Below are 15,821 nucleotides of genomic sequence, written 5' to 3'. Positions count from 1 at the left end.
TTTAAACAAACCGATTCTTGTTTGGCGGTAGCGTCTTGAACAGTTTCTCATCTGACCAAATCGTTTGTAGTTGAGGTGAACCATTTCACAAAAAACAACCAGACTATTTTCAGTTTTAAGAATGATCATTTCTTTATTATTTGAACCATTTCGTAATTTATCACTAGACCATTTGCGCTTTGTCTGTGCTATTTGACATGATCGTATTCATGTTTTGGTGTTAATCAGGTTAATGGCCGCACTTATTTCATGAATCACACATTTTCTTTTGTTACTCAACATCCTTTATTTAACTTACATACTTCATGAATATTTAACTAACTGAAAGTCCGGGGAGGGCTTGATAATGTAGCAGGGAAGAGCGGGGCTGATGAATTGAATAAATTGCTAATTATAAATGCAAGGGCAATATCTATATAAATACCCGGTATTTATCTGTATATTGCCCTGCTGCCCTGGGCAATATACAAATAAATCCCTTCCATTTATAATGAGCAATTAAAGCAAATCATACACGTCCTTTGACCCCGCCAAACATTCTGAGAAAATTTCTCCCTTTAACACAAATATAGAAATTTATTCTGCAACTATAGAAAATACAGTAGTATCCCATATATCATGCAGGCTATGTGTTCACTCTAGGAAAATTTTAAGTCTTTGGAAAATTTCGTCGTCACTTACACGCTTCCAGGTTCTTTCTTCTTCCGAATTTCCAAAACAAACTTCCCAAGCCAGTAGTCAAGCTGCTCATTAGCGACTTTCTTAATGTCAGGATTGACTTCGTAGTATTTCTCTTTGCTGCTATTCTTTTTAACTTTTACATTGCGTTCGACGGCCCATTCCTCCCAGCAACGTACCGCCCATGAAGTATTAACTTTCGTGTTTGCCGGTATTCTGGACTCTCTTCTCTTCTCGACTTCGTTATCACAAACAACAACGATATTACGCCCAGGATTTTCCTTCTTTTCGACTTCAACACTATCTCGTTCGCTTACTTCTCTAAAGTCTCCCACCAACTCTTCCAAATTCAACTCAGGGGAAAAAGGCTTCTGAGAGAAAGTATTTTGCGTTAGGAAAATTTCGTCGTCACTATCCATTGCCGCTCTCGCAAGTGTACTGGCCCCCAAAAAATACCAAGACAAAAATAAAAAAACACAAAAGGTTTGAAATTTGATTGTTGTCGGCTTAGCAAACAAACAATGCGCTATTGTTCTCTGTTTCTCACCTAAGTGAGAAAAAGTGGTTTGAACAAATTATGACCCGTGAAACGCCCTTTCTCTGTGTTACAATACTTACAATGAAATACGTCATTGTCTGCGGTCGGATCAAAAAATGACAAACAAACAGATGTCAAAAACAAGTGGCCAATTATTGCCCTGTGAAAGACGACCTTTATGTAACCTATACCTCATGAATAATATCATGAAATAAGTTAGATAAACCCCTCGAACGTCGGTATTAATCCATATACATCCCTCGGGCCTACGGTCCTCGGGATGTATATGGCTTAATACCTCCGTTCTCGGGCTTTATCTCTTACATAAAGGCTACTCTCAAGCTCGCGCATGATTTCCACAATCCCCCCCTTATGGAGAACTTGCTCGCAGGGCAGACTATATTAAAAACCGCCAGCTGGGCTGGTCCACTCGTTGTGGGACCCCAAGGGGTCCCACCGTCTTTGGCGAAAAAATATAAAACTGCTAAAAGGAGAGTCTCGAGCTCTCCAGAGCTTTCCAACTTAAGTCTTTAGCCGGCTTCTCCTCTCGAAAAGACGCTCTGCCGTCCCTGATCACATTCACCCTTTCAGACACAAAAGGGATGCGTGATCAATTACACGCAAATTTGAATAAGCTAATCGGCTTTACAACCGAACAAGGAAAAACAAGAATACTGCACAATATCATGTTCATCAACCTGAACCGTAAACACGAATGGACCAATTTTTGAGAATAAGTTTAGTTAGGAACAATAAAAAACTATTTCCAAAAACTCGCGAATTACTTTGGCGAAAATAAGGCTTTTAGTTTAAAGTTTTAGTTTTTAGGGTATGTGACCTCCCAGATCCGCAACTCTGTTGCAGTCTTTGTGAGTCTTCCTTACGCTCATGAATCTGCCCTTTGAACCCTCAACCTTTCTTGCCTAGAGATACCATCACGCAACACTTTTTTCCATCCTAGCAGATCCGAGCAAAGAGGAGGTCTAGCCGGTTGAAGATTGGTCAGTTATTCCATAGATCAGAGACCATGAAAATGCCCTATCATGAAATATAAAGTATCCCTCCCCCGAGAAAGAAAGATTTGTCTTTTGTCCAACGGTCGAGACCTGGTCATGAGGATGCCAGATGTGTTTGTGACGTCATTACACGAGGCTTTTCACTTTCAAAACAACATGGCGACAGCTGGGATATTTTTGGAGTTACGAAAATATTCGCGTATTTTTCGGTGTTCCCCACATTTAGCAGCATCAGACGAATATGAAAATCAGCTTCATGACATTTAAGAGCCTTGGCCAAAGGCGTTTACCTGGAGCTTTCGGTTTGGAAGGCTCTAGAGCTCGTGTAAATAGCCGACTGAAATTGGAACAGTTTGAGCGTTCTGTACTGAAAGGTGGCGCTGTGAGAAGACGGTATTTGTTAATTTACAAGTTTTCAAGACATTCACTTAGTTGTTCAAGGAAAAAATTGTCGTTATTGTATTATTTTCATCATGCCAAAGAAAGAAGAAAGCTTAAAGTGGGCCTGTAAATATTGCACATACTTTAACTGGCCGTGTTCCGTAAAATGTACTTTGTGCTCCGCTCCGAGACCTCCGCAAGTTATCACGCAAGACGCGAGTAGACAGACAAGTATTAGCGACGATATATACGAGACAGCCAGCAGTGACAGAATTATTTCGACAGATCCTCTTATTTGTACTTCAAGCGACAGAAACTCGCAGTCTTCACGATTTGCTGAACAAACTGAAGAAAAATGGACGTGTTCGTCTTGTACGTACGAAAACTGGCCTCGCTCACTTCACTGTTCGATGTGTCGGGCGCCGAAGAATAAATCAGTAAAGAATGGAAGACAAAATATAGAGCAAGGGATTGGAAATAAGGACGCCACTTCAAGAAGTGTTTCTCCAAAATCGCCAAGGTCTGTCGGTAGCAACGGGAGGCTCGATTCCAAAACAATAAACAATGACAAGAACAGAGCGCTGTTGAAGAATCATAAGTGGACTTGCCCTCAGTGTACGTACGAAAATTGGCCTAAAACTCAAAAATGTGCTCTTTGCAAGTGTTTAAAGCCCGCTAAAATAAAACATGAAGAATTCAGCAAAAATACACCATCAGACAACAACTGCCACTCCAAGAGGCCATCTACTTCAAAAAGAAGATCTCCCCCTACTTCGGTTAGTGAGGCCACATTAGAAATCCAACCAACCAACCAGAAGACTGGGGAAAAGATAATTTATGACATTCCAGCCTCGGATGATGTCAATGACAATGAAGAAATGTTGCAAATTCGCAATCGCCTTCAAGATTCTGATTGGTTGTGGCTAACAGCTTGTATAGGTGTCGTTGAAGGTGATACCTCATCCGTAGAGACTTATTTAAGTTCAGGGGGTGATTTGTCCAGGCAGTTGACAAGAGAAGACTGTTTGGTGTTGAACCGACCAGGAGTATTTGAAGTGGGACATACGCTTGTTCACTTGGCTTTTAAATTTAAAAGAGATGAGTTGATTACTGTGTTACTGACTCCAGAAGTGAAGGGACACCATTTAAGACGGGTGCCCTGCATCGCATGCCCTGAGCTAGCAGGAGACATTAGAAAGCAAATAAGACATACCATGAGGCAACGCAAAGGAGACTGGCGCTGTTTCTTTTTCACAGACCAGGTCACTTTTGCTTTAGCAGCAGGTAAGAATAAAGTTGTCACAATAAGAGAATAATATTATTATAAATGCTTTCCTATTATGCTTGCTGAAACATTTTGCAAGTAGTAGGAACAGTATGAGTATATAAAAATGGTAATTGCTTTATTTACACGCTAAAAAAATCAACTTTGTGGGTCTATCAAATATCCATGCATCCCATGTAAGGGAGAATTGGGTGTAGGGGTTGAAACATATTGGGGAACAATAATCGGACAATTCTGGAACCAGGCAATTACCATTAAATGGCCTATCCAATATAGCAGACAAATTTGGTTTGTCTTTGAAACATCTAAACCAAAAAAATTTATCTGCATTGGAAACTGTTTACTCTTAACAGGCTGTTGCATCTGTCATTGATTAGTGGAAAGAATTATGGATTTACAACAAATGATTGACAAGAAAAACACTTTTTCATTTATTTACTCGATTTTGTCCAGTTTTTATCTGGGACAAGTTTTGCAGATTGTCCCGTCTGGGACAAAATATGTAAAATCGTGAGAAACCATCCACATTTGTTAAGCATTGGGGATGACAGTAGAGTCACTTAAATAAACAACTTTTACACTGGTGCAGGTGGACCCAAACTCAGGAAACCATAAAAATCTAAAATATTTCACGAATGTTTATTGTGCTGTGACCAGTCATAACAAAGGAAGCCTCAAAACCACAATCTAATTATCATTGTTGCTTATGGTTTAAGTTTCTCATGCCTGATTGTATTTTTCCCAGCAACACAATCACATAATCCAGAAATATTTCTGGCCCCAGTTCCTGAAAGGCCGATTAATGCTAATCCAGGATTAAAAATTTTGTTACATTTTTGTATTTACCTTCCTACGCATCACTTAGAGTAATATTCTATGTTATCATCATTGAGTCTTGGAGTAAAGGCAAGAATGTACTTTGTAGGCTCTAGTGGACATATTCTTAGACAAGAAAACCTTGCTTAAAATTTGGCTTAATCCTGGGTTAAACTTAACCATCTTTCGAGGAACCAGGCCCTGGTGTTTATGGTTTCTGAGTTTCACAGTAATTTAACAGTAAATAGACTAGTGCATTCTTGAATCTTTTCTAGGGCACATTTGTTTGACCATACACTGGAATAAGAAAACATGCAATCAACTCTAGAAATCACCTGTTTTGGTTCTTTTTCGCAGTAAAATCCAGTAAAAATCTGGTGGACATTGGTATTTAATCCTTTGACTCCTGAGTGCACTTTAACGTGCTCTTCCAAATAAGGTGTACATTTTGCCCCAAAAAAGGCTCCGAAAGGCTCCATATTTTGTCAGATGACTTTCTATATTGCTTATATGAATTTGTTTATTGTATGATTCCATTTCAATCGGTCGTTCGCCATTTTGGACTAACTTTTTGGCAATATTTCCTCGCTGTGCTAATGATAACCTTTAAAAATGGCGTCAGACACAAATGGAGTTGATCGAACTATATTCGCAGCATCGGATTTTAGCCGTGATTCAGGTTAGGTGAAGATTAGTCCAATTAAATGGACGAAGACACTGGCAACAATTCAGAGCTTGAGCATGCAGATACATGGTGTGGTGGTCAAGAAAATATCAAAGAAAGAGAGCAAGCGGGCGCTTCGGTGGTCACAAGATGTACAGTGTCAACTGTAAGAGACTGCTAAAGGCAAACAGCTCTCCAAACAAACGTTAAGTTAATACACATATATATTTTGAAACCCTGATATGTCTACTTTCTAAATATGCCCGATTATAGGCACCTTTACCTCAAAGGGAACATTTGAGATGTTATTTAGTGTATGTATGTCATAACTGAAGCAATATGACAGAAAAACTCAGGAGTCAAAGGGTTAAGATGAATGTAGCATGGATGGTCCCAAAAATTGGGCACAAATTTTAGCGTATTCTTACTCAAGAATATGATCAAACAAATGCTCTCTAAAGTGTGCACTTGATGCATTGTGTTTACTGACTCCACCCTCTGTATGCTCCCTTTATTTATTGGTATACAGCTTGTGTTCTCTCTTTACAGTCTATGTAGATTTGATTATCTATTAATTTATTAAAATGTACTTAAATGTTTTTTGACAAAACTAAGAAATCCAAGACTTCCCATCAAGAGTACAAAGACAAGTGTTTGACGACATTCTTGACAGAGATGTCCAGAGAGGTAAGAATGGTTGAGATATATTGATGAGAGAAATTATTTTTTGACTGAATCCAAGAATAAGCAAGATAAAGTGCATTATTTCCGTGTTTTGATTTTCTACTTAAGCGGGAAAGATAGGCCCATTTTGCGTGCTTGGGATTTCCCACATTGCTCCTGCAAGAAAAAAAATTCTCCTTTTGGCCATGTATTAAATCCTTTATTGACCAAGCTTGTTCAGAACAGATTTAAGGTCCACAAGTGGATTATATTGCATGGGTTGTGAAAAATCTGGAAAGTCATGAAATTTAAGAATTTCACTTTTATGGAATTTAATTGTTTGTCTTTGAGAGCCATGGAAAATTAAAGTCATGTTTGGTAAATTAGTTATTGCAGATGTCAAAGCAAGACCAGTGTAAGATAGAAACCAGTAAATATAAAAGCATGAACTGCATGCATTTTAGTGGACACCAGAATTTGCATCTGTTGCACTAAGTGTCAAAAAATACACTAAAATAAGGAATGTTTTGAAAAGTGAAGGCTTGACATAGGATCATGGAAAACTTGGGAAGTTCGTGGAGAAAGTCATAGCATTTAAGAGCTCAAAAGAGTACAGACCTTGTAGAATTAGATGTAAGTCACTAACTGTATGCCTTTTTTTCTCAGTTTTAGAAATTGAGTCTCCAGTTATAAACTGGAGTGAAGAAATTACAGAACAGTTAGGAAGTAGGATTTATCCCCTTTGGAATCGATCAGCTGGTGATTGTCTTTTAGACTCAATTCTTCAGGCCTCATATGGTGTGTTTGACAGGGATAACACATTGAGACGGGCTCTATACGACAGCTTAACTGAAGGAGGTTCAAGGTAAAACTGTGTGCCGTCAATCAACTAGCTATTAAAATGGACTTTAAGTTCTTCTCATAATATTTTTTATGGAACTTATTAAGGTGGACCTTTGTTATTCATAGAATGATTCCAGTGCAATTAATTAATTCAACTTTCAAACTTTCCTATTATAGGAGGATCTGGTGAATGATATTAAAAGATTAAAATGCTTATACATTCACTTTGATTTTAAACTTTGAACACAGCAGAGCTTTTATTTAGTAAACACGTTCTTTAGGGCTTGAAGTCACTGCTTAAATGCAGTGACCCAGAAGAATGTGATATTTTAGGTTATGATGCAAGCATAATATGTCAGTGAATTACAGATATTGATGCGCCAGTGATGGCACACTCTGTTGCTCTGACAGTATTATGCAAAGTGACATTTAACTGTCACAGCAATGTTACAAATTGAATGTATTTTAGTGTCAGTTAATTTTATCTTTAGAATTTGTTTCCAACTGTTAGCATTCCATAAAAATATGACGAAAAAACAATGAAAATCAATTCCATCTGGGAATAAGTTGACAATTCTGTTGTGTTTGTTTGTTTTACATACATACATACATACTTTATTGTTAAAGGGGCTTTTCAGGAACAATGATGACATTACATTGTTTATAATAACTAATTACAACACTTAATCTAATACCAATTACAATGTTAGCTAATTACTAATTACAATGTTTTAAACTTAACTAGAAGTATTTACAAAATTATCTAAAAGCTGGCTCCTTAAGGAACGTTTAAAAATTTTAACAGATGGGCTTAACTTAAGAAAAGGTTCCAAATTGTTCCAAAGTTTAACAGTTCTGTAATAATAAAACTGTACAATATGGACTGCTGTGACCAGGCACATACAGTGATTTGGTTTCACTGCATCTCATGTTGTTAAAGTAACATCTCATTCTTGTGATCTTCTCAGGTTTTTCAACCGGTACAAAGAATGGGAATCCATGGAAGCAGAAACACTTCAATATTCTCTTGATGAAGATCAGTGGGAACAAGATTGGGCTTCCATTCTCAGCCTGGCCGGTCAGCCAGGGACGTCGCTAGAACAGACACATGTGTTTGCCCTGGCACACATTCTTCGCAGGCCTATCATCATATATGGTGTCAAGTATGTCAAGAGTTTCAGGGGAGAAGTCCTTGGTCTTGCAAGATTCCAAGGTAAAGGATGTGTAAGACATGTATTAGCTGTCAGTGTTATCCTTTATTCAAAGTTTTTTTTTTCCTTTGTTTTGGGGTATGGTAATGTATAATTAGTAAGAGTTTTTGAGGAAAACAAAGTTTGAACCAACAGTAAGAACCACAACATATACATATATGGCAAGAATTTAAATTGATTTAATTCTTGTGCCAATGCTGTTGTTGCAAATTAGACCACACTACAATTTATCATGGGCAAAAGTCTTAAGACACTTTTGCATTTCTGGGGCGTTTCCCAATAATTCACACACGTCCAACCCCTCCCCTCATCCCACAAACAATGTTGGATGCGTGTATCCAGAATTTTTTCCAAGTTTCAATTTTGTATAGGGTGAGGGGAGGGAGAACTGCAAGAAAATTTTGAAAAGGATCTACTGTTTTATAAGGGAATCCAGAAATTACGTAAAATTATTAATACTGCATTACTGTCCCAGAGACTCAATGATTGTAGCCGTATTAAAATGCATAATTTGTATAGCCGTCTAGTAAGTATTTGTGAGCCACAATGTAAACTAGTGGTTTTACCAGTAATTTGTGTTAACTCGTGAATGTTTAATTTTATTTTTTAGTCACTTATTCATTGAAGTCTGTCTTTATAATTATGCTTTAATGGTATTTAAAGAAATTTCCCAATCATTACAATACACTGCAAAGTTACTTTTTTTTATTCACTTTGACTTGCCTGCCATGTACATGATATGAGTTTAACTTTCCAGTATCCTTGTTAAAAGCTGGCTATGTAAGAGGGTTGCACCTGTGAAAGTCATCAGTTCTTTTCTTCCACTTACCCAAACCACTTTTTGTTTCAGGAGTATATCTTCCTGTTTTGTGGGAGCAGAGTTTCTGCTGGAAGAATCCATTAGTTTTGGGCTACACAAGAGGACATTTTTCTGCTTTAGTTGCTATGGAAACTGACAATTCTAATGAGCTAGGTGCAGGAGCCAATGTAGACAGTGTGGACAATTTTCATGTGACATACTTGCCACTGGTTGACTATGAAGGCAAACTGCTGCCTATTCATTTTCTGTCAGCAGAAGAGGTGAGGAAGTTTTTCACAAGGCTCTATTGCACAAAATCCAACAAATCCAACAACCTATAAATGCAACCACCCATCCTATAACCCTTTTTTTTGTAACTGCTTTTAGCAGAATATATTTCACTTGGTAAATCATTCTCCACCAGTTTAAATATATGGAATTTTATACATTCACTATTACAAATAAGAGCTTTAAGAACAACAACATGAATAATAACAACAAAGCACAATACAGCACACTTTTGCACTGGCGGTTAAGTGAGAGGTTGTGCAACTTGGAAATGGCCTGTCCATGCAAAACATTAGGGAGTTTAAAATGTCACAAATGCAACAACAACAGGAATTTCAAAAAAGCAATGTGTCAAATTAGCAAAACAATGACAATGTAAGTGCATCACACATTTTGGTACATTTCTTTACCGCCACTGCATGACTGCAGAATGTAATTGCCCAAATTCAAATCATGAAGAACTGTTTGTATCAATTAAAGAAATGCAACACTAGTGACCTTGACTTGCTTGTAGGAAAACACATGGGTTAAAAAAGGCAAAAAATTTCTGGCTGAGGGCAGGTAGGAAAAAAGAGAACCAAAACTTGAAAACATTGAGTGGACACTTTCAGGGCAACAGCATGATCTCTGGAAAAAGATAAAAAACACTCATCTGTTGTTCAAAAGCATTTTTGCGCATAAGCAAGTTTATCTTCATATTTCTAGAGAATGTCTACGCTATTCTGTCTAACCTGAAACTCATAAGGGGTTGATTTTAACCCCTTAAGAGTTTCTGATTCAACCTAAAACCATGGGTCTTTAGTTACTGGTTGTTTAAATACAACACGTTTCAATACAAGTTGATTCAGTCGAGTTGTAAATAGTTTCACAAACTTGGCTTAAAGAACAAAGAATAATCACCCAAAATGTATTCCTTGTTCACACACACCATCTTAAAGTGATCAGAATTTTTGTTGTACAGTTTTGAAGCTTGAGTTGTATCAAAATGACTTTGTACTGAAACAACCGGTTTCTGTGTCCTTACATCTTCTCTTGGCAGTCAGAACCAGCTGAAGGAATTTTAAGGGTTATGGGTTCAAACCCTTTTCAAGTGTGGACGTTTGTAGGCTTTCTTTTCACAACTGTTTAATTTGCATTCATACTGCTGCAGTGATATTTTCACACTTAGAAAAATTATTCCTATTATGATTTTTAAACTTGACTTGTTTTGCTGTTTACTTTTCAGAGAGGCAATGAAGAGCGCCTACTGCATGAGTGGCTAGACTGTTGTGTAACAGAGGGTGGGGTCCTTGTAGCGCAGCAGAAAGTGACTTCCAGACCAGCATTACTCAATCAACTGATTGATGATTGGTTGGATCGCTACAGGAAGCTAAGCAAAGCAAAGTGAAGTCCAATTGGTTAGGCAGAATGCATTTGCTGTTCCTAGAGTTTAAAGAATTTAAAATATAACATACTAGCATATGGAACTTATTTATTATGTACTGGGCTGCAAATACCCATCTGGTAACTTTTGTTGTAGAAGGGACTTACATGTATGTCCAATGAGGTAACCACTTGAGTCAGACGAACAGGCAAAGGTTTTTTGGCGTGCTTTATGTTGACTTTTTATCTTGTAAGTATAGTACTACATATACATAAATCTTTTGCCTCAAAATAATGGTCTTTTGTATTTGATCTGAACAGTCATTATGTCCAACTCTATGTAGGATTTTGTCAAATAGTGGGCCAGTTTTAGTAGGACAGTGTCTGATGAGCAATTATCATTTGCAGCTCTGGATGTATTTACTCCTGTAAACAGACAAATGCAGACAGGGGAGAAGATTCCAACCTTCTCTCTGGTCCTGGTTGTTCAAACATGGATAGCGCTATCCACCAACTAAATCTCTATCAAGTAATCAAGTATTAAGGAATCCAATTACACTATTCATTGGATAGAAAACAATAGGCTAGATGTATAAATTTAAAGTTAACAAAACTAACAGATGTGCGTGCACACATCTATAGAGAAAGCATCAGATTGATGTGTCGACCTGTTGATTAAGGTCCCATAACTGGATAGAGATTAATCCAGTGGATAGCATTTTCCACCATTGGAACAACTGGCCCTGCACAGTTACATCATACAAAATGACCTTTTGGCTCTTCAAATCAGCTTGTAAAATATTCTGCTCACTGTTCATGAGAAGTTGTTTTACTGTCAAGACCCTTTTTTACTGGCTGAACATTTCCTATATTCTCATTAACCTTTATGCCTGAGAGAAATGAGAAGCTGGTCACTCTTTGCAGCGCTGTCATTAAAATTTCATGTTGCCGGGCTAATGATACAAGTAGGCGGGGAATTCAACAGCTAGGGGTTTTGTTTGGTTCTATTTTTCTTCTATTTTCCTACAAAAGTAGGCAGGGGTCACATTCATCATAGCCAGGGAAAATCCCTAGCCACCGGACCTTAATGACAGCCCTGCTCTGTGGGGTTAAAGGGTGAAATTTACTCTGTAGAATTGCAGCTGCTCCATAAGACAGTGGTGACATTCTGGGTTTTGTTCACTCAGATACTCATATATTTAGGACCACACTAAAAACTGCAGAGCTTATTCCGTAACCAAATGACCCATTATGGTGAGCTCTAAATAGTTGACTTACTGAGGGTCTAGAACAATATTGTTGCCAAATCATTGTCTAGTCTGTTGGTTTTCTTTTTTGGCTGATCTTTTATTTTGTCTTTAGTGTGCATCATAAAACTGAAAACAGTCTTGATCATCATCATAATTTTGAGGCATGAAAATAGAAGCTGTGTAGTATGGATGGAGTTTTTTCCAATTCGTTGTGAATTTCTTTATTTCTGCAGGATATTATATTTTACATAGAGGTATTGCTATTTTCTTGTATGAAAAGGAGTCAACACTTTTGTTACCTACGACAGTTACCAGGGCTCAAAATTAACACTAGCAAACTCACAAAATAGGAGTGGACTTGGATGTTGCAAATCATAAGAATATCCTCTAACAAACGTTTGCAAGTAAGCATTTCTTCTGTAGAAATTTGAGAAGGAAAGGTAATGTTTGTTAAAGAACTTTGTGGTAAAAAGCTATGCGTACACTGAATTTTATGACTGTTATGAGAGAAAGAAAGTGGTTTCCTGTCGTCCACTGTTCACTGCTATATGTGGAAGTTATGATCCCAGCTGCACATTTGCACTTTACTGAGTAAGCACAGGCACTGTTTTCAGGTTTTGTGAGCCATTATGTTAGCATTTTGTTTGACGATGTATTAAAAACCGCCTTATACGAAAAAAAACCTTTGACCTAAAACACAACAAAAATAGTCAGTGAATTTAATTCTTTTAATAGCGCATGAAATCTTTCTTTCAAAACTTAAGTTTGAGCCCTTGTTACCATTCCAGCTTATAAACACTCTGTAATAATTGTAAAGCTGAAATTACTCTCAAAGGGACTTCTCCTCATCCATTCTGAAGAGAGTTCAAAATTGCTGCTGCTGTTGCTGTTTTCTTTTTTTTTTGTAAATCAAAGAAACCTAAAACGTTGATCTGGTTCATTGGTTTGAAGGAATTTTTAAAAACTATCTTATCTTATAGAACTGATACTGTTAACTATAAAGTCCATTAGTTTAAAATGCCAGAGTGAAAGTGGATTTCAGGTTGCGTTAAAGTTTTCCAGGCTCCCCACCAAAATTTACAAACCGTTTTTTTTTTTTTCTGTTAATTAATTTAAGATATCACTTACTTCTCAAAAATTCAAAATAATTTTTGAATGGGCGAACCGCATTTTATTTTAGCTCTGATATGGCAAACATGGCCAAATGCACTATCCTGCGATCAAGCTCTCCTGGGCAATCTGGCCCCACTCTTCCCTCCCGGCCACACCAGCGAGTTGCGTGAGAGCTTGTTCGCAGGCCAAAATGCTTGAGACGAACTGAGTGAACATGTGTTGGTTGTGTGATTTAAAGAGCCTGGTCGTTGCATGCATTCAGAATTAGCTCCCTATACTGCAGTGCTGATTGTTACAGTAAACCTTGAAGCTGAGTAATTACTGAGCTTAGAGGCACACCAACTAATATTTTGAAATGTCAGCCGTTAATGGGGGGGGGGGGGGGGGGGGGGGGGCTGACGCTTCAGACTAACCAACACTGGAAAGTTCATCATTATAGTAATTTTATTCCGAGTGTGGTCTGTATCTGTAATCCGTATCTTATTTTTGGCACATTGCTTTAACGTATCATTTTGTTCAATTTGTACAGTTTAATGCGCCAGTTAGGAAATTTAAAAAAATCATTACATACAATGTAAAAAAACCATTATTACCAGTTAGGTTATGCTTATACAAATGTATTATCATTTTTCTATGGTAGTAAAGCAGTTATGGGATTCCCATAACAAATACAAGTAGAGTGTCCAGTTGTGTTTTAGGGGCATATCCTGGCCATTCTTTAAACAGACTAATTTTTTGCACAAACGGTCATTATCTGTATACGTAAGGGCTAGGCAATGGCCGAATTGATGCTAGAGAACGATTATCCGCCTTTGTTTCAGACGTTTTCTATCCAAAGGCTAGCTAGTAAAATTTAGCCTTCGTTTCAGACTACTCTAACCAAAGGTTTGGTTTCGTCGGTGGCGCACGCTAACTAGCAAAATTTAGCCTTCGTCGCAAACTACTCTAGCCAGAGGTTTAATTTCGTCGGTGGCACTAGCTTGCGAACAGCAGACGTATTTTTTCGGAGGGAGAGAAGCGACGACCGGAAATATGTCTGCTGTTCGCAGGCTAGCTAGCAAAATTTAGCCGTCGTAGCAAACTAATCTAGCCAGCGGTCTAGTATCGTCGATGGCGCAGGCTAGCAAAATTTAGCCTATTCGGTGTGGCAAGCGTTCGAGAGGGAAGGAGAAGGGAATTTGGGCGCGAGATACAGGGTACCCCAACGCGCGCCTCTCGCGCTTCTCTCGCGCCGGAATCCCCTTCTCTTTCAAACGCCTGCTACGCAGGCTTAATTTAGTCTTCGTCGAAGACAGTCTCTCTGATCAGCGCAATTTGAGGTCAGATGATTAGAGCTCAAATCGCGCAGAAACTTCGTAGAAAGAAAGACAACGACATCATGGCCGGGTTGTTCAAAGCTGGGTTAAGATAACCCAGGGTTAGTTCGAAATCTGAATTCAGATTTGAAAGCTTAAAAAGCAAATTCAGTTTCATTCTTTTTGTCCACAATATGATGATTAGATGATCTTAAAAGGATGAAGAAAATTATCCCAGAAAATGGATTCGAATAAAAGAAAAAGAAACTTCGGTTAAAAATTTAACCTCAGATTCGCGCTTATCGGCCTTCGAACAACTTCAGGTAACAATATTTAGTAAAATTCAGCTATTCTAGTGGTCTATTTGTCAATGCTGCGTTCTGATTGGTTGAGCCACTACTAGGCTATATGTTATAGCCCACTAGTAGCGCAAAGCTTTGGCTTTTTGGCGGTAAAAAACGATTTAAGTCTAGCTTTAACTAGCGTAAGTTGTTTTGCCTCGACATTTTTGACCAACTAGTTGGATTTTACTAAAACAATTATTCCTCTCGCCCTCATGCCCTCTGAGTCAATAACTTCTCATGGGCTATTGACTCAGAGCCCATTCGGGCTCGAGGAATAATTGTTAATTATACTTTATCGATAACCTTTACCCGTTTTGGTTCATCTATTTGAAGTAAGTTTTATTTGCCATACAAACTCTTTTTTTCCCATACAAACTCTCATTTTACGCTTGGGCTACTTGCGATAGGACGTGCTGTCGAAGAATACTGGATGAATATACCTCTTAGACGGGTTATCGTCTCAGTCGGATAATTCGTCTCTATGGCATAAATTCGTCCAATGAACGCGAGTGTTCCATGGGATGTAGTGTCACGAGCATAAATATAAAGCTCGTAGGTAGTAGCAATCGTGGTCTTAAATCTACGCTCAGTCGTTTTCACGATCTGATTTCGAATACAGGATATTTTCATTTTGTTGACACACACAGTGTTAAAGACCCTGATGAGCAATGCTCAAGACATCTCTCTTGTGTTTCTTTGTGTTTGTTTTCATCTTCGCAACAAATAATCGTAGATGTCATTCTACAAGGACAGCTGCGCGGATACATGCCAAGCATGGCTCTCCTGGTAAAGGCGCTGTAAGGAGGTAATGGAGAGTTTCTCTTCCTTTTAAACTTCTGTGACTAAGGCCCTGTTCATACGTCGCGTTATCGTCGAATTTAATTCAGACGAATTTAATTCAAAGCCTCCCATGCAATAAAATTCGACGATTCTGTGACGTATAAAATGAATTAAATTCGTCTGAAGAATTAAATTCGTCCAACAACGCTTTAGTAAACCTCGGGCCACTGATCAAAAACACCGAAATCTCCACATGAGCCGGTAGGATTAAAATTGTCGTCTAAATCGGACAGCACTTTACGAAGGTTAATCGACGAATTTTCTGTGAATTAAATTTTTTAATTCAGTTTTTAATTTTTTTTAAATAAACACTAATGAGTAGCACAAAGCAAAGCGAGGATCTTGTTAACTTGATTTATTTCTCGGACCGGTTTCGTCTCATCAAACAGACTTCATCAGGGGAGTATAACAAAATAGAGCTAAGGAACTAACTTT

At 38.0% G+C, this 15,821-nt stretch overlaps 1 protein-coding gene across 1 annotated transcript; it reads left to right on the top strand.

The window, feature by feature from the left end:
- Nucleotides 1-2,362: 2,362 nt before the first annotated feature.
- Nucleotides 2,363-11,377, top strand: LOC140933696 (ubiquitin thioesterase ZRANB1-like). Its single transcript, XM_073383306.1, has 6 exons — nucleotides 2,363-3,897; nucleotides 5,994-6,065; nucleotides 6,708-6,906; nucleotides 7,853-8,097; nucleotides 8,946-9,175; nucleotides 10,408-11,377. The coding sequence occupies exons 1-6, from the start codon at nucleotides 2,706-2,708 to the stop codon at nucleotides 10,567-10,569; spliced, it is 2,100 nt and encodes a 699-aa protein (XP_073239407.1). The 5' UTR covers nucleotides 2,363-2,705; the 3' UTR covers nucleotides 10,570-11,377.
- Nucleotides 11,378-15,821: the final 4,444 nt, after the last annotated feature.

The sequence above is a fragment of the Porites lutea genome, chromosome 4 (assembly GCF_958299795.1).
Source record: "Porites lutea chromosome 4, jaPorLute2.1, whole genome shotgun sequence".
In the NCBI taxonomy this organism is placed as follows: Eukaryota; Metazoa; Cnidaria; class Anthozoa; order Scleractinia; family Poritidae; genus Porites; species Porites lutea.
This window is presented reverse-complemented; position numbering and strand designations above follow the sequence as displayed.